At 45.8% G+C, this 21,412-nt stretch overlaps 1 protein-coding gene across 1 annotated transcript in view; it reads left to right on the top strand.

The window, feature by feature from the left end:
* Window positions 1-21,412, top strand: part of TRIP12 (thyroid hormone receptor interactor 12) — a 470,187-nt gene that overhangs the window by 161,579 nt on the left and 287,196 nt on the right. Inside the window, 2 exon segments of the mRNA XM_030216098.1 lie at window positions 18,022-18,114; window positions 19,421-19,582. Coding sequence (XP_030071958.1) covers window positions 18,022-18,114; window positions 19,421-19,582 — 255 coding nt within the window.

The raw sequence follows: 21,412 nt of genomic DNA, 5'->3' as shown, positions 1-21,412 counted from the left end.
CCAGCTCGCCTCTCGCTTATGGCTTGGCTCTTGATTGGGTGCGTTTCTTGAAGAAAGAGTTTTTTGCCACTATGCTTCGTTTGAAGAAGTGTTCAACTTTCTTGCCTATATTCATGTCTGGCGTGTGTTTGAGGACTGGTGTGGGGACCGTTCCATTGTGCTGCTGCAGTTCCCAAGGTTCTTGATTTCTTAAGGCTGGCCTAGCTAAAGGTGTGTTTGTTACATTTGAGGGTGCAGCTGGTGGCTGTGGCCTGCTTTCGGGGCCTGATTTTGTGGGCGTCCTTTGGGGGTCCCTTCCTGATGTGATTTGTTTCTTTCGGGGCATACATCTTATTCGTCCTCCAGTTCCTAGACCTTTTCAACTTTGGGATCTTAACCTGGCGTTGTCTGCCCTCGTAGAGCCGCCTTTTCAGCCCTTGGGGTCCTGTACTTTGAAGGATTTGACGTTGAAGATGGTGCTTCTTGTGGCCTTGGCTTCAGGTCGGAATGTTTCCGAGTTCCAGGCTCTGTCTTGTAGGGAGCTTTTCCTCCCTTCTTGAGGGACAGGTCTGGCTCGGAGGAGCAAAAGCGTTTGCAGTATTTGGATGTCGGTAGAGCCCTCCGTCGCTGTTTGAGGGTGACTCATGATTTTTGCCGTTTGTATCATCTGTTTGCAGTGTTGGGGAGGTTCATGAAAGGGTGAGGCAGCATACAAGGCCACTATTGCCTGTTGGGAGAGGGAGGTGGTGGCCTCGGCCTATTTACTTTGGAAATGGCCTGTTTCCTCCTTCCTGAAGGCCCGTTCTACTTGGGCTTTAGCGGCTTTGTGGGCGGAGCATTCATTGGTTTCTCCGATGGAAATTTGTAAGGCTGCAGACTGGTATTCTAGTTATTCCTTTATGTGCCACTATCGCCTCAATGTGTTTGCTTGTCAAGATGTGAGGTTTGGAGCCAGGGTGCTGACAGCGGGGCTCCATGGGTCCCACCCATGATAGTCACTTCTCTGGTACTTCCCATCTGTGCCGGTCTAGAGGGACGCTATGGAAGGAGCAATTAGATCTTACCTGTTAATTGACTTTCCTTTAGTCCCTGTAGACCGGCAGAGAGCCCTCCCAGCGGATGGTAATTTCATCATTTTTGGTTATTTTGTAGCTGGCACTCTCATGAAGTGTTTTTTCTTTTTCGGGACTGTACAAAAATAAAATAGTCGCAGGGGAGCGTCGGGATTTAGCCCTGTACTAGCCTTCTTGCAGGTGGTCGGGGCTAGTGTATCCTGTTCCTCCTATTTGGCGGCAACAGTGCTGCAGACAGCTTTGGTCAGGGGATCGAGGTGTCTAAATTGGATGGAGATTTTGATTTCCTTTTGGAGTGTTTTTTCTGTTTAGTCCTGTGGGTCGTCTGCTTTGCTGGGCTTAGATTTGTTTCCTAAGGATTGTACAGCCCACTTATAGGCTCTCTTGAAGCTCAGTTTGTTCTCAGTCTTCATCTGCTTGTCGGAGTGCATAACTCATATGTGGCTAAAGAGAAGCCAATTAGTAGGTAAGATCTAATTGCTCCTTGTTAACTCATTGTCCAACCATATACCCAAATTCAATGTGGAATTTAAACTCCATTAATCTCTACTGAAAACCAATAATTTCTCTGCCTTCTAATTGCAAAACTACATTGCTGCCTCCTTGTTCATATTAAGCCACAGATTATCGCCACTTGCAACTTTGTTAACCTACTTCACTTCTGTGCCCTCAGGAGTCTTCACTGATAAGATTTGAGTATTGTCAACATAGAGGTGAAACCTCAAATTCTGTTTTGCTGAGTCTTTTAACATACTGGAAATGGAACATTGGATTGATATGCTGTTTTAAGAATGTAATATTGTCTGTTATGAGATTTCTCTTACTGATACTCTAAGCTTCGGGCCAGTTGTCTAATGAATAAGCAAGAATGATTATATCATATAGGCTTCAAAGCATGCTGGTGGTTTTAACAGTAAGATGTAATGCTGGTTCCAACTCTTTTGGTTTCCAGCTTTCTCTCACCCCACTTTGCAGCTTCAGTTAACTATTGTTGAAGCCAAATGTTCTATCTTTTAATTAGAGTTCAACACAATAATAATGGTGCGAGAGATTTAATTTTTACTAAGCTTTCCAGAATGTAACAAGACTCCTCATAAATAATGAACATTTATGCCTTACATAAAGATTACCATATATGAAAAAAGTGGGTAGTAAAATAGGAATCAAATTGAAGGATATACCATTTGATTTTTTTTTTTTTTTAATTTTTAGAAGTCTTTATTGAAGTATGGAATACAGAACAAAAAGAAATACTTTCAATTCAACTCAGCTCATGTCAATACAAGCTACAATAAATGTTTCACCAATGGCAGTCTTGAAAGATAATGAAATTCTGTGTCCACTTAATACCATTTGATTTTAAGTTAAAATTAAAAAAGGAAAAACAGGCTAAAAACTCCATTTCCTTGTCAGAGCAGATGAATCCAGAAACCGATGGGTTATGACCATCTATCTCCACCTGCTGGTAGAGGAATACTGGCTAAGAAGAATGCATACTGTCCTATATGAGAGAGTTCAGTTGTGTCTGCTATCTCCAGCAGGCAGTGGATGGTCTCCCATCAGCTTCTGCTCCCTTCTGAAAGCTTTAGGCTCCTGTTGTGTGTGTGTTTTTTGTTTGCTTTTTTGGGGTTCAGTTGAGCCCAGGTGTGATTAGACTGTTGCTGGTGCCTGTTGGGGGTAGACCTGGTGGTGCCAGGTCCCTCCCCCTCCCCTCCGACTGCAGGCTTCTCCTTCCTCAAACCCCCCCCCCCCTCTCCCCCCCAAAAAAATGAAGACAGACCCAGTGTGTTATCTGCTAGCTAAACCTTGGGAAGGGGTTGAGAAAAGTCAAAATCAGCTCTGCTCGACTTTTCCCTTCATAGAGAAATTGTCTGCATGCTTCTTCCCTGCCTTCAGTGAGTGCAGCTTTAAATCCTGAATACCACAGCTCTTTCTGTTTCATTTTCCTTCGTAGCAGCACTGATTCTTTAACTCCCGCAGGAGGGGAGTTATTTTTGGCGTCCAGACTTTTTGTGCTCTAGTTTCCCTGCATGGATTTGAGGTAATGGTGGGTACTTCAGATTCCCTTGTGGTACTTGCTCAGTCCTTGTTGGCTTCAGCATCTGCAGCCATCTTGGAGCCCTGCAGGTCTCTTTCACTCAGCTTAGAACATAAGATCAACTGGATTGCTGTTTTAGAGTATCAAACATATAAAAGGCGAGTGGCGTACTCACTCTCAAATGCACAGTAGAGACTTCCCTCTCTGCCCCGCCCCCGCATCATTATGTGATGACGGGGGCGGGACAGAGCAGGAAATCTCTACTGGTAAGTTCAATAAAGACAGTGCTCAGGCCGGGTGGAGGGGCGGCGGCGACCCGTGGGGGGGCTCGGAAACCCCCCCCCCCCCCCCCATTCCAAAACTAGCCCGCTTGGATGGGCTCAATGGCTAGTAAGACCATAACATATGACTAGCCATACTGGGTCAGTCCAATGGTCCATCTAGCCCAGTATTAGAGAATAACATGGGGACAAAGTGTTTCCCCATCCCCGTGGGTTCTGTCTCCGTCCCCACCCGTCCCCACAGGTTCTATCTCTGTCCTGTCCCTGCTTGTCCCCAACCCATCCCCGTGGGCTCTGTCCTCATCTGCAGAAGACTCAACATTTATGATTTTATATTTAAATCTTTTTATTAAAGTATAAAAGGAACATTCCATATCATCAAGCTGATCAATCCATAGACTGGTGGGTTGTGTCCATCTACCAGCAGGTGGAGATAGAGAGCAAACTTTTGCCTCCCTATATGTGGTCATGTGCTGCCGGAAACTCCTCAGTATGTTCTCTATCTCAGCAGGTGGTGGTCACACACAGCAGCAGCTCTGGCTAGGCCTCCAAGCCTAATTCTTAGGTTTTGTTGAGTGCCTGGGGTTGAGGGCTCTTTTGAGCAAGTGCAAACCTGGTGGTGCCAGGTCCCTCCTTTTCTCCCCCCTCCCGCTGGCTCCGTTTAAAAAAAAAAAAAAAAAAAGTTTTAAACGTCCTTAAAGGCGTTTATTTCGACGTTTATTTAAACGTTCATTGCAGCTACTCACTGGGACACCAGTTCGTTACAGCTCGGAGCGGACAGCAGGTAATTTTTACCTTTTTATAGCGGGCAGGGGGTTCCCCGATTCTTCTCCTTGTGGCATATGGCGTCGGAGGGCGAGGGCGCAAAGGGTCGCTCCCCGGATCGCTTGAGCGCTTCTAGAGGGGATGCGGGGGGCTTACAGCCTGATTCACCCTTTTTGGGTGACAGTTTCGTGACCGATGAATGTCCCGGTCCTTCCTCCGGCGTGGCGGTTTTTCCCGCCATAAACGCCCATCCCCCGCTCCTCGCCTCCGCCATCTTGGCCGGCCACGCGGCTCGGACGGCTTCTTCGTGGGCCGCCCTTGAGGTTGGAGACATTAATGCCATGAACGCCCTTAATTTGGGCGACGGCACAAAAGCGGCTAAAGTTAAGCGCCGTTCTTCCCGCGTGGCTCCGCGGAGTGTCGCGCCGGACGCCATTTTGGATGCGCAGCATGTCTCTCCCCCGCTCTTGCGAGCGCCGGTTGAGGGTGCGTCTAGGGCTGTTGCCCAGGCTGCGGAAGTGCACAGTCTGGGGGGTTTCTCCCCCGAGTTTGTTTTGCTGCTGCATCAGGCTTTCCTCATGCAAACGCTGCCCCTGCTCCCTCGTCTGGTAAAGAGGTTGAGGTTCCCAGAGGTAAACGCCCTCGGGTTGATTCCCAGGCCTTGGAGGACTTTGTCTCCTCCGATGTAGATGAGGGCAGCGTGTCTGAGGTCTCCCAACGGTCCTTTGCGGATTCCTTGGAGGAGACGGATCCCCGCTCGGATGGAGCGGATGACCCCTCTGCAGCGCGGCTTTTAGCCCAGAGGATTTGCCCAACCTGTTGCTACAGGCCATGGACACTTTGAAGATTTCCTCTCCGGAGGACGTCTCTCCCTCAGCCCCTGTTGGCTCTGCCATTATGCTGGGGACGAAGCGCCCGCCTAGAACCTTCCACGTGCATGATGCCATGCACACCTTAATTCGGCTCAATGGGATGTCCCAGAAGCGAGCCTTAAAGTGGCTAGGGCTATGTCCCGCCTCTATCCTTTGGCTGTGAGTGAACGTGAGGCCTATCTGTGGCCTACCGTGGATTCTTTAATCACTGCGGTGACTAAGAAAACGGCGTTGCCGGTGGAAGGTGGCACGGCCCTAAAGGACGCCCAAGACAGAAGATTGGAGGCGGCCTTAAGGTCGTCCTTTGAGGCGGCTGCTTTAAGTTTGCAGGCCTCAGTTTGCGGCTCCTATGTGGCCAGGGCGTGCCTGACTATGGTGCAGCGGGCTTCCCCCTCGGATCATTCCTTGAGGGCTGATTGGCCGGCCCTGGAATCGGGCTTAGCCTATTTGGCAGACTTGCTGTATGATGTCTTGAGGGCCTCAGCGAAAGGCATGGCTCAGACAATCTCTGCGCGGCGGTGGCTTTGGCTGAAACATTGGTCTGCTGACCACGCCTCTAAATCCCGCCTGGCTAGATTGCCTTTTAAAGGCAAGCTGCTCTTTGGGGTCGAGCTGGACAAAATCGTGACCGATCTCGTCACGTCTAAGGGCAAGAAGTTACCAGAGGTCAGGGCTCGGGCTAGTACTCGTCCCGGTACCTCCAGAGGACGGTTGCAGGAAGCCCGTCGGTACCGCCCGGGCAAGTCGGGTTCCTCTGCCCCCTCTTCCTTCAAGAGGAATTTCTCCCCCAAGCAGCATTCCTTTCGCAGAGACCGCCGTCCCGGAGGTGCTCACTCCGGTCCTCCCCCAGGGTCTCATACCCAATGACGGGGCCTTGGTCCACTCCCCAGTGCAGATTGGAGGACGGCTGTCCTCGTTTCTGGGCGAATGGACCACCATAACTCCAGACGCGTGGGTGCTGGAAGTCATCAGAGACGGCTACAAGCTAGAGTTCTGCCGACCCTTAAAAGACGGGTTTGTACTCTCTCCCTGCAAGTCTCCGGTCAAGCTGTGGCAGTGCAGCAGACCTTGGACAATCTGATCCGCCTGGGCGCGGTCGTTCCTGTGCCAGAAAGTCAGCTTGGCAAGGGACGTTACTCCATTTACTTTGTGGTACCAAAGAAAGGAGGTTCTGTCCGGCCTATCCTCGACCTCAAAGGGGTCAATCGGGCCTTGAAAGTACGGCACTTTCGCATGGAGACTCTCCGCTCTGTTATAGCGGCAGTGAAGGCAGGAGCGTTCTTGGCTTCCTTGGACATCAAGGAAGCGTACCTGCATATTCCCATCTGGCCTCCTCATCAACGCTTTCTGCGTTTTGCAGTCCTGGGACGACACTTCCAGTTCAGAGCCCTCCCATTCGGGTTGGCTACTGCTCCGCGGACCTTTTCCAAAGTAATGGTGGTCATCGCGGCCTTCCTACGAAAGGAAGGGGTACAAGTCCATCCTTATCTGGACGACTGGTTGATCCGAGCCCCCTCTTATGCAGAGTGCGGCAAAGCTGTGGACCGGGTAGTTGCTCTTTTGAGCTCCCTGGGATGGATCATCAACTGGGAGAAGAGCCAGCTGCGCCCGACTCAGTCCCTGGAGTACCTGGGAGTTCGATTCGACACCCAAGTGGGCAGAGTGTTCCTGCCAGACAATCGGATTGTCAAACTTCAGGCTCAGGTGGACCAGTTCCTGGTAGCCTCTCCTCTTCGGGCTTGGGACTATGTGCAGCTGTTGGGCTCTATGACGGCCACGATGGAAGTAGTGCCCTGGGCCAGGGCTCATATGAGACCACTTCAACACTCTTTGCTGCAGCGCTGGACTCCGATGTCGGAGGATTATGCTGTGCGACTTCCCTTGGACCCAGCAGTGCGCAAGGCGCTGAGCTGGTGGATGCAGACAGACAAGTTGTCTGCGGGAATGCCTCTGGTGACCCCAGAGTGGATTGTCGTCACGACAGACGCCTCTTTGTCGGGCTGGGGAGCCCACTGCTTGGGAAGGACAGCGCAGGGGCTCTGGTCTCCTGCAGAGGCAAAGTGGTCTATCAACCTCCTGGAACTCAGAGCCATTCGGTTGGCGCTTTTGGAGTTCATCCCGGTACTGGTGTTGAAGCCTGTACGGGTCCTGTCGGACAATGCCACGGCTGTGGCCTATGTCAACCGCCAGGGAGGTACCAAGAGCGCCCCTCTAGCCAAGGAGGCTATGAATCTTTGCCAGTGGGCGGAGGCGAACCTGGAGCAGCTTTCAGCGGCCCACATTGCCGGAGTCATGAATGTCAAGGCGGACTTTCTCAGTCGCCATACCTTGGAGCCCGGAGAGTGGCAGCTATCTGCTCAGGCGTTCTTGGACATCACGAAGCGCTGGGGCCAGCCGAGCCTAGATCTGATGGCGTCATCGGCCAATTGCCAAGTGCCGCGCTTCTTCAGCAGAGGACGGGACCCTCGATCCCTGGGAGTAGATGCTCTTCTCCAACAGTGGCCGACACAAGAGCTCCTCTATGTGTTCCCGCCCTGGCCCATGTTGGGCAGGGTGCTAGACCGGGTGGCAAAGCATCCCGGCAGGGTAATCCTGGTGGGTCCGGATTGGCCCAGACGTCCCTGGTATGCGGACTTGATCAGGCTCTCAGTCGACGATCCTCTGCGGCTGCCAGTGGAGCAGGGCCTGTTACATCAGGGTCCCGTGGTGATGGAGGATCCCTCCCCCTTTGGGCTTACGGCCTGGCTATTGAGCGGCAGCGTCTGAGGAAGAAGGGCTTCTCAGACAAGGTCATCGCCACTATGCTGAGAGCGAGGAAGCGCTCTACTTCTACTGCTTACGCCAGGGTTTGGCGTATCTTTGCAGCGTGGTGTGAAGCAGGCTCACTTTCTCCCTTCACTGCTCCAATTTCTTCAGTGTTGGCGTTCCTGCAAGAAGGTCTGGAGAAAGGCCTGTCGCTCAGTTCCCTTAAAGTCCAGGTAGCGGCTCTGGCTTGCTTCAGGGGCCGCCTGAAGGGTGCTTCCCTGGCTTCACAGCCAGATGTGGAGCGCTTTCTCAAGGGAGTTAATCACCTGCGCCCTCCTCTGCACTCAGTGGTGCCTGCGTGGAATCTCAACCTGGTGCTAAGAGCATTGCAGAAGCCGCCTTTTGAACCCTTGTCGAGGGCATCTCTGAAAGACCTGACGTTGAAAGCAGTCTTTTTGGTGGCTATCACTTCAGCCAGAAGAGTTTCCGAGCTCCAGGCGCTCTCTTGTCGAGGGCCTTTTCTGCAGTTCACTGAGGCAGGAGTGACTATTCGCACAGTGCCTTCCTTTCTGCCCAAGATTGTTTCTCGCTTCCATGTGAATCAGCAGCTCTGTCTCCCTTCCTTTCGTAGGGAGGACTACCCAGAGGAGTACTCTGCTCTTAAATATCTGGATGTGAGACGAGTCATCATCAGATACTTGGAAGTGACCAATGATTTCCAGAAATCGGATCATCTCTTTGTCCTGTTTGCAGGTCCTCGTAAGGGTCTGCAGGCTGCTAAGCCTACAGTGGCAAGATGGGTCAAGGAAGCTATTGCAGCGGCTTGTGTGGCCGCGGGGAAGGTGCCGCCTATCCAGCTGAAGGCTCACTCCACGAGAGCTCAGGCGGCCTCGATGGCAGAGGCCGGGTCCGTCTCCTTGGAAGAGATATGCAAGGCGGCAACCTGGGCATCGGCCCATACCTTCTCCAGGCATTACTGCTTGACTGTGGCTGCTCGGGTGGAGGCCCGGTTTGGAGCTTCAGTGTTGCGGTCAGGGATTTCAATGTCCCGCCCTGGGTGAGTACTGCTTCGGTACATCCCACCAGTCTATGGATTGATCAGCTTGATGATATGGAAGGTAAAATTATGTATAATCATACCTGATAATTTTCTTTCCATTAATCATAGCTGATCAATCCATAGCCCCTCCCAGATATCTGTACTGTTTTTATTCTGGTTGCATTTCAGGTTCAAGTTTAGTCTTCAGTTACTTCAGAAAGACTTCGTGTTCAAGTTCTTCCTTCACTTGGATTCTTCAAGAGTTGAGACGAGTTTGTGTTACAGTGAGCTGCTGCATTCCTCTCCCCTCCGTTTTACGGGGCTGGATTGAGATTTAAATTCTGCCGGCACTCCCTCCCGCTTCGTGCGGCTGTAGGGCAGCTTTGTACCCCTCCCGCTTCGGCGGTGTTAGGGTCAGTCAGCTCCTCCCGCGGTTGCGGTTGCAGGATAAGCCAGATCCCCCCGCATCGGCGGGTGTGGTGTCCCTCCCCCGCTCGGCGGGGATGAGCTGGACGGATTCCCCTCCCCCACTTGTGTGGGGATGAGCTGGGTTACTTCCCCTCCCCCGTTTCGGCGGTGGTGAGCTGGGCAGAGTGTCCCTTTGTGGGTGTAATTCTCTAAGTGCTGAGTCCTGCGGATGGAGCTTTGATATCGACATACTGAGGAGTTTCCGGCAGCACATGACCACATATAGGGAGGCAAAAGTTTGCTCTCTATCTCCACCTGCTGGTAGATGGACACAACCCACCAGTCTATGGATTGATCAGCTATGATTAATGGAAAGAAAATTATCAGGTATGATTATACATAATTTTACCATATGCTGTGCAACTGTTTATAAATCACAAATAGAAAGCAGTAAAAACAAGCAACTTGTTTTCTTAGATGTGCTGGTAGCAGGAATGTACAGGATCCCTCATGCAAATTTTGCTAGTTGTGGCCAGCTTCTTTGCTTGTTTTTCCAACATATCTAAATATTGTCGTCTGCATCACTCAAACATAAATAACAATCCAGTTCATTAATGGACTTCAAAGTAGAAAATGACATGGGGACAAAGTTTGTCTCCTTCCCTGTGGGATCTGTACCCGTCCCGTCCCCATAGGCTGTGTCCCCGTCCCTGTGTCATTCTCTACCCAGTATCCTGTTTCCAACAGTGGCCAATCCAGGTCACAAGTACCTGTCAGAAACCCAGATAGTAGCAAGATTCCATGCTATCAATCCCAGGACACGCAGTAGTTTCCCCATGTCTGTCTCAATATCAAGACTATGGACTTTTCCTTCAGGAACTTGTCCAAACTTTTTTTTTTTTTTTTTTTTAACAGTCAATAACTGGTGCTTCAGGGGGTTTTCATCGGATTCTCAGGCTTCCTCACTGACTTCTTTAGGGGCTGCAGGATGAGTACCATGTGTCCTATAATCTTTCAACATACATCAACATTTCCACATGGAGACCGTGCATTCATGATGGCAGTGTTGGATCTAGAAGAATTCCTTACCTCTCTGGATCTCAGAGGCGTATTTTCACATCCCCATTTAGCCTTCTGCAGGAGCACTTTGCTATTCTCAGTAAACATATCCAGTTCAGGGTGATGCCCTTTGGTCGTTCAACGACTCCCCAAACCTTTTCCGTGGTGATGGCGCTTTTATGGTGAGAAGGGATCATGGTTCACCCCTACTTGGATGACTGCCTGATCAGGGTGTCTTCCTTCCAGGAAAACCTATCCATCACCTCTTGAGTTATAGCTCTTCTTCAGTTGCTCACTTGGATCATCAGCCTTCACAAGAATCAGTTGCAGCCGTCTCAGACTCTGGAGTACTGAGGGTCCAATTCAACATTAAACAAGGCAAGGTTTTCCTTACAGATCTCGGGAGAATCAAGATTCAAGGGTATCACTTTCTTCAGATCCGAAACCCTTGTTCTTAGGATTATATTCATTACTGGGGTCTATGGTGGCAATTTTCGACGTGGTTCCCTGGACCAGAGCTCACATGAGACCTCTTCAGCAGTCATTGTTGTCCCACTGGTTGCCCATGTCTCAACATTACAATCTTTGTTTTGGACCCCTCAGGTGAGGTCCAGCATGATGTGGTGGCTTCACTTGAGTAACCACCTGCGGGGATCCACATTGTCTACACCACAATGGATGGTGGTGGTAACAGATGCCAGTTTGTGGAGGTGGTGTGGCTCATTGTCTCCATTTCAGTGCACAGGGGCTTTGGTCTGCGGTAGATGGCCAATGGCTTATCAATCGTCTGGAACTGCGGTCGGTCAGACTGGCACTTTGAGCCTTTCAGGACGCCCTGAAAGGATACCTGGTGCAGATACTTTTGGACAATCTGTAAATAATTGCATGTTCCCACTGCATGATTAATTACTCTGAACTCGTATCTTCCCAGACTGTTTTACACAGTCTGAGCACTAACTATAATCAGAAGGATAACCGGGATTCAGTGAATGTGAGAGAATAGTTTATTAGCATCTTACCAAAGGCAATACATGTCTTAGGCATTCATATCTGGAACTGGAGGAGCAGCACTGCGTGATACACAGCATGTGCAGTCAGTCTTCTCTCTTCTGCCCCCATACCCTAGCAGACTGCCTTTTTAAACATTTTTTGTACCATTCATTCCTATGGACCCTCACTTTCTCACCAGCAGTCTTTGCCTATTATCAGTTGATAGCAATGACTTCACATGTTCCCAAGCTCTAAATATCAACATCTTTGATACAAATGATGTGACATGCATCCAAGTACCTTCTAGATATCAACATCTGTGAATTAATGACTTCACATGTCATTACGTTCCCTTCAGCCCCCCTGGATGTTCTTGCCCTACTTGTATCTGACCCACTGCTATCTTCCTTAACCAAAACATGCTACTACTACTACTTATCATTTCTATAGCGCTACTAGACGTACGCAGCACTGTACACTTGAACATGAAGAGACAGTCCCTGCTTGACAGAGCTTACAATCTAATTAGGACAAACAAACAGGACAAACAAGAGATAAGGGAATATTAAAGTGAGGATGATAACATAAGGGTTCTGAACAAATGACTTCTTGCTAGTGCCAGTCCAGCTGTTTATAGAGCAGATTCCCCCTCCTTCTGTCTGCTCTCAATTACCTCATCCAGCTTTTATTACAGTGAAATGTCTTATGATTTTTAGAGGCCTAGCTTTTAGCTCTCTCTAAACCTGAGTCCTTGGCCTGTATTTCACCGAAAGCAAGTGGCAGCATTTTTCTACATTCCCCTCTTGCTGGGCCTATTGGTGAGGTCGGCACATGTGACCTCTAATATGTGGCCATCCTTTCCAGAGGGCTCCTAGATTCCTGTGAGGGGATGTATATACCTGAGGTGACATGGGTGGTCTGGCATAATAAGAGACAAAGCCATAGCAAGAATCAGCTTGCGGATACATAGATATATGCTGAATGAAATGTAGCGTCGGGATTCCCCTTTACTGTAACCAACCCAAGGGGCCTAACTATCCTACAACTATTCCTCTGGGGCATGGTGAAACTTGGAAGCACATGAACTCATATACGTCTATTTAATATACCATAAAATTTACAAGTTTGAGTAAATATGATTGCAAATAACTTATATATCATTACTACAGAGCTAATCATTAGCACTTGACTATGTACATATTACTAATACAGAAGCAATGTCTTATTTTGGCCTTAGTCAAAGGGTTAATATTGGCTACATGAAAAAACTTACAAATATAGAACTAATACAAGCTAAATAGCATTATAATTATGAATCAGGCAATGGCAAAAGCTCTTGTAATATATCTAGATTGTATACTCAGGCACTGTCGAGTTGTAGCGTTTTGGAAAATACATAGGAACATAATCTCCTTCCTCTGCTCCGGCAATAAGCTTGGTATCAGCCATAAAGCGTTCATATAGGACATAGTGACCTGTAGATTTTCTTATAGCAGCTGTAACTACGCGTACTACTAATTCTCTGCATGAGATGATGCAGCATCCTACAACTATGAAAGTAACAATACAAACAATAATAGCAATTGCAGCTGAAATAAAAAGATTTTTCCACTTTCCAAATGTTTTATCCAACCATCCAGTCCAGGAAGTGTCAACGCCAGAGTTGCAGGCCAACTCCTCAGAAAGTGATGTGAAGCCTTTCAGAGCTTTGGAAATTGATCCATCTGGAGCGGTATTGTTGGGGATAAAAGTACAGCATTGAGTACCCAATTTTACACACACTCCGCCATCTGACGCTGAGATCATATCAAGAATCATCCGATTCTCCATGGTCATTCTACTGGTGGCATCTAATTGGGCTCTGGTGTAATTAACAAATCTTTGCTGATTGTAATATTTTGTATTTTTGTTACATTTGTACCCCGCGCTTTCCCACTCATGGCAGGCTCAATGTGGCAGGCAATGGAGGGTTAAGTGACTTGCCCAGAGTCCATAAGGAGCTGCTTGTGCCGGGAATCGAACTCAGTTCCTCAGTTCCCCAGGACCAAAGTCCACCACCCTAACCACTAGGCCACTCCTCTACTACTACTTACTACTACTTAACATTTCTAGAGCGCTACTAGGTTACGCAGCGCTGTACAATTTGACAAAGAGAGACAGTCCCTGCTCAAAGAGCTTACCCACAATAGATGTAATTAATCCAGTCTACGTCAAATCGCTTCAGGATTTGAGTCAATTAACAAATTAACAATTTGAGTCAATTAACAAATTGTGGCCCAAGGGAAGAAAAATGACTCAAATCCTGAAGCGATTTGATTGCGGGCCTTGAATTCATCTGGAACCTCTCTTGGAACTCCGATTGAGTCTATATAGATATGATCATCAAATGAGCCAGGTACAGTGAAAGCAAGTGACAGCATTTTTCTACAAATCTGGTGGTGATGTACAGGCAATGCAGCACACGAAGTGCACACCTCATTCTAGATACTTGTCTATTTGATTCAGTGGAAGAGTTTATGCCCATGCTTTCTGCAGCTCACATTGTCGGGAGCTTGAATATCCAACTGGACTATCTCAGCAGAAGCTCCTTGGACCCAGGGAAAGGGGTGCTGTTGGACATAGCTTTCTAAATGATTTCTCAGAAATGGGGGGATGCCGGCGCTCGACCTGATGGTGTCTCACTGCAGTGCGAAGGTGCCTCTACATCTCTCCTCCCTGCTTGATAATTGGTAGGGTACTGCGCAGAGTTCTGCTTCATCCAGTCTGGGTGTGTGGATCTGATTAATCTCCTAGTGGACAAGCCATTTCACCTTCTGGTTGCTCAGGACCTGTTGTCCCAATGTCCCATCCAGATGGAAGATCCCTCCAACTTTAGTCTTACAGCTTGGCTATTGAGTTCCAAATTTAAGGAAGAATGGTTGTCCGGAAGATGTGATCTGTATGCTGCTTCAGGCATGAAAGTATTTGACTTGGCATATGCTCAAGTTTGGAGATTGTTTGAGTCCTTGTGCTTGGAGAGAGCGATTTCTCCTATTCAGGCCTTCTTGCAAGAAGGTTTAAGAAGGGTCTAGCGTACAGTTCTCTTTGAGTGCAAGTGGCTGCATTATCCTGCTGTCGTGAACATCTGTCCAGTTCCTCGTCGGCAGCTTATCCAGATGTAGTGCGTTTCCTTAAGGGCGTCAGACATCTTAAGCCTCCTCTTCACTCTTCATGTCCTGAGTGAAACCTTATTCTGGTGCTGAAGGCACTTCGGTCTACTCCATTTGAGCCAGTGAGGAAGGCTACCTTAAAGGATCTTATGGTTAAAACAGTTTTTCTGGTAGTAATAACTTCAGCCAGAAGAATTTGGAAATTGCAATCGCTGTCATGCAGAGATCTCTTCCTTCCTTCGATTTTCTGACACGGGGGTTTCTGTTCAAATAGTACCATCATTTCATCCTAAAGTTCTATCGGCGTTTCACCTCAACCAGCCTTTGTTTCCCCCTTCCTTCCGGAAGGAAGATTATGAGAAGGCCTTTAACTAAAGTTGTGTTTCCTAGATGTTCATCACATTCTTCATTATCTTGAGCTTACTAATGAGTTTCGTAGATTGGACCATCTATTTATTATTTTTGCTGGGCCAAATAAAGGAAATGCGGCTTCTAAGGCTACTTTTGCGCGCTAGATTAAAGAATTCATTTTGTTGCCGTACACTCTTTCAGGAATGGCATAATCTCTTTCTGTATGTGCACCCTCCACTATGGCACTTTCCGCTTCTTGGACGGAGTCTCAATTTTTTTTCCTGGAGGAGATTTGTAGATCAGCTACATGGTCCTTGTTGCACAATTTTCCTAAGCATTATCGGGTGGATGTAGCAGTGCGCTTGGACACTGCATTCAGGGCATCTGCTCTTTCAGCTGATGTTTCCGTTTACCACCCAGATTAAGAACTGCTTTGCTACATCCCATCAGTTTCTGGATTCATCTACTCTGACGACAAGGAAGGGAAAATGTATAACCAGATGACACTTTATTTTTTTCCTTTAGTCATAGCAGATAAATCCAGAATCCCTCAAAATGTATTTGTATGCTTACTCTGTTGGTTTTTTTTTTGTTTAGGTTGGCTATTTCACCGTTCAGTTCTTTCATATTGAGATTCTAGGTTCATTTGGCCCTGTTCTGTGGGGATGGAGAAGTGCTCTGCCTGGACCTTCTTAGCTTGTTTCCTTCTGCTTTGTTATGGGAAATAACTGGCTGACCAGAATGCATACTGTCCTATGTGACAGAGTTCAGTTGTGTTCTTTATCTCTACCTGCTGGTAGATGGTCATAACCCATCAGTTTCTGGATTCATCTGCTATGACTAAAGGAAGACAATTATCAGGTAAGACATAATTTTTTCATCCACAGTGAACTTCTCATAAAATATTTGTGTGGAATTTCATCTAGAAGTGGAAAGAAAAGGAGTTAAACCACAAAAATGTCTTCATAGTGTGTCCATATGTTGAATGGTCCATGGAATCAACTGTGTTTCGTAAACCAGGTTTTAAAAAAGTCTACAAATACTCAGTTTGCAATATTAATCAGACACTAACAGATATTTTCTCTGTTTTCCAGTCAAAATGTGTAACCAATATTTAAGCATCTTGTAGAACTATATTCAAAACAAAACTTCGTAAATCCACAAGATTTCTGTAAAGGCATTATTTGCTATGGCCTGTATCTTGTCAGCATCATCATAATATCTATAGAAAAACATAATTGAACAGGAAAACAGAGTTACACAGTCTATTTAAATGAAAACCATTGTGACTTCTTGATGTGTACATCTATTCACATAGTTATAAGTTTCTCCTATTTCCAGTACTTGGGTAACCATTTTAAAACTTGCATGTCAGATCATGCATTATGTGTGACATAGAGAATGACACGGGGACAAAGTTTGTCTCCGTCCTCGCCCTGTCCCAATGGGTTCTGTCTCCATTCCTACCCCGTCCCCGTGGGTTCTGTCTCCGTCCCTACCCCGTCCCCGCGGGTTTTGTCTCCGTCCTCGCCCTGTCCCAATGGGTTCTGTCTCCATTCCTACCCCGTCCCCGTGGGTTCTGTCTCCGTCCCTACCCCGTCCCCGCGGGTTCTGTCTCCGTCCCCACCCCGTCCCCGCGGGTTCTGTCTCCGTCCCCACCCCGTCCCCGTGGGTTCTGTCACCGTCCCCACCCTGTCCCCGCAGGTTTTGTCCCCGCAGGCCCTTTCTCCATCCCCGCCCCATCCCCCTGGGCTCTGTCCTCATCTGCAGAAGCCTCGAACACTTATGATTTTATATTTAAATCTTTTTATTAAAATATAAAAAGTAACAATATGCTTTTCAACTGTTGTGTATAAATTACCAATAGAGAACAATAATAACAATGAGCAGCTACAATAACCCTCCTTCCCACCACCACCCTCTACCCTTCCAACCCGAACAATAGGTGATTTCTACTACACCAAGGAATCCTAATTCACACTGTTCAAATATCCGGGGTTATAAAATACAACCCGTTCTATATGCCCTAAAGGGGAAAAATATGCCCTATAAAGCACTTTTATGTTTTTTTTAATTTGTGGATAAATAAGAAATCATCAACAATCTCAGGATTCAATCTAGCTCTCCTGCCTTCCACAGTCCTTCCTGGAATAAAAGTTGTCGTCTTAGAAGATGTGCTGTTAGCAGGTTGTACAGGATCTCCCATGCAAGTTTTGCTAGTTGTGGCCAGTATGTTTGCTTGTTTTTCCAAAAAATCAAAATATCTTTGTAGGCATCACTTAAACATAAATAACAGTCCGGTTCATTAACAGGCTTCAAAGTAGAAAATGACACGGGGACAAAGTTTGTCCCCTTCCCTGTGAGATCTATCCCCTCCCGTCCCTGCGAGGTCTGTCCCCGTCCCCATCCCCGCGGTTACTGCGGTTCCCCGTCCCCATGTCATTCTCTAGTCTGACAGTCATCATCAGTTCTAATGTAGTCTTAACTAGCACATGAAGTGAGCATTATACATAAAGTTGCCATTAAAAAAAGACCACCAGAAACATATGTTGGTTCTTTGCAACAGATTAATTTTATTGTTTGATATTCAAACTTCACACTTTTTTTTTTTTCATTCTGTACTCAAATTGAAACCATATGGAAGAGCTGAATTAAAGTTTAAAATATTTTGTTGCACTTGTTGAAGACGTATCTTTTTCTTCAACTTGTCTCTCTATAGCTATTGTAAACTGTAAAACAAAGGTCATATGGTTTGTGGTATGCTTTGATCCACTTTTGAACCATCAGTTCTTACAAAGTAGTATCTTAAGCAGTGTCACTGCTCCAATTTCCAGACTTTCGCTGTTCCTTGTTTTTAGAACTAGCTGTTATATGTATGGCACATCCAATAGTTTAATCTCTTAACTCTAATTAGAGGATAGGTAGAAATCTGCTGGATTTGGAGAGATAACACAGTGTAGAGCAAGAAATAACTGCCTTGATTTTTGTTTTAAAAGCAGAAACATAATTTCAATAGATGATCATTATTCAATTTATCTGTTACACTTATTTGTTAGTTTGAATTAGCTCCATCATTTCAGAGGAGTATAATAATGTTCTCTGAGGACAAACAGGTTAGCATATCCTCACATATGGATGACATCTGATGGATTCCAGATACTGAGAGATTCCATGTTCTTTAAATTTCAAGGGCTTTTCTGATGAATTAGTCCAAATGAGACTTTCTTGCAATAGAAGACAAGATGCTAACTTTGTATTTCTTATGTTTTTAGCTACAGGTTATTCAGTGTATTGATGTGGCAGAACAAGCACTAACAGCACTGGAGATGTTATCACGTAGACACAGCAAAGCCATATTGCAAGCAGTAAGTATTTGCACTTTCTGAATGGAATCTACTCTCCCTGACTTAATCGTGTACAACAGTAGTTTTAGTTCAGAAAAGTTTCTATTTATTTATTTATTGCATTTGTATCCCACCTATTTGCAGGCTCAATGTGGCTTACATAGGTTTGTTATGACATTGTCATTACAGAATATCAGATACAGTTAGTAGTGTGTAGAGATTAAGTAGGGAAGAAAGAGGAAGTGATTAAGCGGGTGATAGTAGAAGTGGATTTTCCTAACTGGATGAGTTGGGAAAGTGAATTAGTGAAGCTGTTGGCTCTCGTTGTAGGCCTTGTTGAAGAAGTATGTCTTCAGAGATTTGCGAAAGTTATTTGTTTCAACAATTCATTTCAGGTCTGTGGGTAGAGCATTCCATATCTGCGTGCTCGTGTAGGAGAAGGTAGTGGCATGCATCACCTTGTATTTTAGTCCTTTACAGCTGGGGAAGTTCAAATTGAGAAATTTGCGGGATGTTCTTGTGGCGTTTCTGGGAGGTTGGTCCACTAGGTTTAGCATGTAGATCGGGGCGTCTGCGTGAATAATTTTGTGTACAATCGTACATATCTTGAACGCAATGCGTTCTTTAAGTGGGAGCCAGTGCAGTTTCTCTCTTAGTGGTGTTGCACTTTCATATTTAGTTTTTCCAAATATGAGTCTGGCGGCAGTGTTCTGGGCTGTTTGGAGTTTTTTGATAGTCTGTTCTATACCACCTTGTCTGGCATCCAGGTCTAGGCAGTTTACAAAATAATGTAAGAAGTCAGTTGGACAGGAAAGAATTTGAACCCATTTATATAGTTCCCATTTGCATATGTAATAAAAATAAAGTAAAATTCTTAGAGAGTTAAGTAGATATTAAAACAAACAACAAAAAAAACCTAAAGATTAATAAAGTTGTCATGTTGCATGCAAGGTCTGTCCAATGAGATCATCTCTCCTGCAAATTCCCAAAAGCCAAGGGAAATAAAAATGTTTTCAAGGTTGCTTTGAATTTCTTAAAATAAGGTTCTGCCATGATAGAGTGGAAAGCTATTCCACATAACTGGAACAACAAAAAAGAATGCTAAGTGCCCTATAGGTTCTAGGTGATTATTGAAGAGCTATGAAGCACTAAGTGATCATTGTTGGACCTAAGAGCATATGTAACATAACTTGTGGTTTTTTTTTTTTTTCGACTTTTGTAATGTGTATGTAAATTATTTGCTATTTGGGATCTTTCAGGGCAGTAAAGTCCTGGGATTGTTGCATGTGGGTAAAAATGATGGTGCTTTAACAACTGTCTTTTGTAGGGAGGTTTGGCAGATTGTTTGCTGTATCTGGAGTTTTTCAGCATAAATGCACAGAGGAATGCGTTAGCTATTGCTGCCAACTGCTGCCAGAGCATTACCCCAGATGAGTTTCACTTTGTTGCAGATTCTCTCCCGCTGCTTACACAAAGGCTAACCCATCAGGTAAGAAATATTATTGAATATGCTTCTGCTCAATTTGGGGGCTTTTCAATGTTATTTCTTTTGGGGGTGGGGGAGGAATGTTCTCAGTTCTGTACTGGATGTCAGTATGTGTTGTGGATTGTTGTGTATTAGCCCCCTTCCCTTCCCCCCGTTCATTTGGAAAGCAGCAAGTAGTAGGTAAAGCGAAATTTGTACATAATAGGTCCATAGAGTGGGGATGGAGATATAAAGTTGGGGAGGGGACAAAGTTGATGATGATTCCCAAAATAAATGTTCAGAATTTGCACTTTCTACTGGCTTTTTCTGTTTTATAGTTTAACTGCCAATGTATATAAAAAGTATGCATTTAATAATCACTCTATTAATTTTGGAGAGTTTTCCATGAGAAATGACAAATTTAACGGTGTAAAGGAGTAATTTAGTGATTAAAGGTAAAGGGTCATGGATTTGATATACCATTTTTCTTAGGTACAACAATAGCAGTTTACAAATATATAATATGCATATACTTTATCTGCCCCTAGTGAGCTCAGTCTGTGTTTTTTTGTTTGGGTTTTTTTGTACCTGGGGCTATGGAGGGTTAAGTGACTTGCCCAGGTTCAGAAGGAGCTGCAGTAGGAATTGAACCCAGTTTCCCCAGGTTCTCAGCCCACTATACTAACCATTAGGCTATTCCTGTTTAGAGCAGGAAAGCAAGGAGTTCAAATACTGCTGTGCTCCTTTGACCTTGGGCAAGGCACTTTACAAATTGCACTGTGTGCACCCTTTTAACTGTATGAGTAGTGACCGCCGGATTTTTTTTTTTTTTAAAGCCGGAGCTGCTTTGGGTCCAAAAAGACTGACACACAACGAATATTTTCATACATAGGACCACGATACCAACTACTGTGTGTCAATATCCATCCTATCAAAACCCCTGGCCTTGGTCAAACACACAGAACATAGCCTCTTTTCAAATACAGGATAAGTGACCACAGACTAAAAAGTACTAATGTAGGCAAATATTAAATGGAAATCCTAAGACGTCAGACTCTGCATTCAGTGCAACACCAGAGAAATAGAAAGTAATACAAAATGCATGCAGTCAGAATACAAACATTGTAGAGATAAATTCTCAAATCTGACATTTTGGTCACTAAATTTAAAATTTTCCTTCATTTTTTGGCCCAGTGATGATATTTTTGTAATTCCAGTCTCTTGTTCTGCTTCCCTTTTGCTCTTAATTCTGTTTCTAGAGCCTGCTGTCCATTAGCTATTTCTTTTCTCTCCTGTTTTACTTCCTGCCCTACATTCATCTTTGATGAACAAAAAAAACAGGTAAACAGGATCTGTAGACAGTCTACAAATGTAGAAACAGCAGACCACCAGGACCACCTCAGATAAAAGTTGTTACTACAAAGGTAGATTACTGACACCCCTGTTTACAAAGCTGCGCTAATGCCGACACAGCCTATTCACTCTGAATGGGCTGTGGGCATTACCACATGGCAGCCACTAGTACGGCTTTGTAAACGGGGGTTAAGAATATTACGTAGAGTTGGAGTTAACTTTGATCAAGCTTGTAGTTCAAACTTACATTTTGGCCTACATTGGCTATTGTAACTCTATACATCTTGGAGCAAAGGATTCAGTTATGAAAAAAATTTGGCACGCCTTATTTGTAAATCTTCTAACTTTAAAAGAATCACTCCTTTGTTTTTGTTTACGTTGGCATCAAGTAAAAGCATGGATCAAATTATGTATTTCAATTTATCTTAGTCATGGATGTTCTTTAGGTTGTATGTCGAATTTTCTCGTCGAAGAAATATCGGCCTCTAAGAAGATTTTCAT

The sequence above is a fragment of the Microcaecilia unicolor genome, chromosome 10 (assembly GCF_901765095.1).
Source record: "Microcaecilia unicolor chromosome 10, aMicUni1.1, whole genome shotgun sequence".
NCBI classification, from domain to species: Eukaryota; Metazoa; Chordata; class Amphibia; order Gymnophiona; family Siphonopidae; genus Microcaecilia; species Microcaecilia unicolor.
The sequence above is the reverse complement of the archived record's forward strand: the minus strand, read 5'-3'. Positions and strand labels throughout refer to the sequence as shown.